Source organism: Sinocyclocheilus anshuiensis, unplaced genomic scaffold (assembly GCF_001515605.1).
Source record: "Sinocyclocheilus anshuiensis isolate Anshui unplaced genomic scaffold, SAMN03320099.WGS_v1.1 scaffold2085, whole genome shotgun sequence".
Lineage (NCBI taxonomy): Eukaryota > Metazoa > Chordata > Actinopteri > Cypriniformes > Cyprinidae > Sinocyclocheilus > Sinocyclocheilus anshuiensis.
Window position 1 is genome coordinate 234,597 of NW_015554052.1, and position 1,526 is coordinate 236,122.

Here is a 1,526-nt window from a genome sequence, read left to right on the forward strand (position 1 = left end):
ATCACACATTTTCAGTTGATGCCTTTAATAAATATATAAATAATAATACTAATAACAATACTACTGCTACTACTACTAATAAACTAAAATTCAAAATAAAAATCATAAATGCAAGCTACATTTATATAGAAAATAATGGCAGAAATAGAAAACACACACACACACACACACACACACACACACACACACACACACACACACTGTATTCCTTTAATCAGAAGAAAGGGCAAATTATCAACTGATGGATAAAAAAGAAAAAGAAAAGCTTGCTTTTTAGGATAAAATCCTAAAAGCAAGCATTTTAATGGAATATATATAAATAATGTCTATATATGTGTGTGTGTAATGTGTATACATACACATTATCAGCTGATTCCACTAATTTAAATGGCCAAAGATAGTTCTCTTGGTCTGGCTGAGCTATCAGTCTATTCTGTAGCCATCAGATGGAGCCATTCACCCGTGTGTGATCTTCCTGTTCTCCGCCGGATGAATGTGTTTCATTACAGCTCATCTGTGCTCTGTGACTCACTCTGAATATCTCTAATCCGCTAATTGATGAGGATTTTTGCTTAATTCTCGACGTCATCTGATTTCCAAAAACATGTCGCCTGTGGCAAAAATCTATTTAACTTCTCATTTGAATTCATTAAGGTGCAATAAAGTCAATGAATTGAATAATCATAAATCCAGTATTAACGAGGTGATTTGTTCGTTATGAAGTCAGGGTTCATTTGATTAGTGAAGCCAGGTTACAGCCCAGCAATCTGCCCTTCCCTCGGGACAATATGAGGGCATGAGAGAAGAGAAGACAGGAGAAGATGCTTAAAACGGTCACATGTGTTTCTGAATAACACCGCAGTGAAGAATACAAACAAAATAAGAACATCTGCATCTTCTCACCTGCCTGGACTGAGTGGTTCCTCTGAACTTCACACCTGAAAGACAGATAGACAGAGAGACAGACAGATTAGCTGTGCGTGCAAATGCAATAGAGTAAAAATATTTGATACACATAATGGATTCTGCATATTAAAAATGACATGCATCATCTTTCAAAACAGTTCAACTTAAAAATGCATCTCAAGATCATTCAGAACAGAAAAACATGTCTTATGTGAACGGCCCCTTAGTGTGTGTGTGGAACGTGTGTGTGTGTGTGGATCATGTGTGTGTGTGCACACAACAACACACATACAGTAAAGGCCACATGCTGCGTCTTTCTCATTCCACAATCTCAAGCATTTCATAGCACTTATTCTGTAATTACGGAGTGAATGAGAAACATTCACTAATTACAGCTTTCCATGCGTAACCATGTGACCTTGTTTCAAACATGTAATCGAGAAGCATTCGCTCACACACACACACACACACACACACACACACACACACACAAATTATATGGTATACAATATACTGTGTAGAGACAGACACCTATTCCATCTTTAAACATTGTATTAATGTCCCCCATGGATCAAAAAATGGGAAATATTTTGCAGGTATTTTAACTTCATAATATCCTG

The 1,526-nt window shown here is 36.6% G+C and overlaps 1 protein-coding gene across 1 annotated transcript in view; it reads right to left on the reverse strand.

Annotated features, from left to right (window-relative positions):
• The window catches only part of LOC107668469 (carbohydrate sulfotransferase 8-like), a 4,047-nt gene extending 2,738 nt beyond the window's left edge, over nt 1–1,309 (reverse strand). The window contains exons 1-2 of the mRNA XM_016460342.1: nt 1,300–1,309; nt 904–938 (exon numbers count right to left, since the gene is read on the reverse strand). Coding sequence (XP_016315828.1) covers nt 904–938; nt 1,300–1,309 — 45 coding nt within the window. The remainder of the gene's footprint in view (nt 1–903; nt 939–1,299) is intronic.
• Between the last annotated feature and the right edge of the window lie 217 nt (nt 1,310–1,526).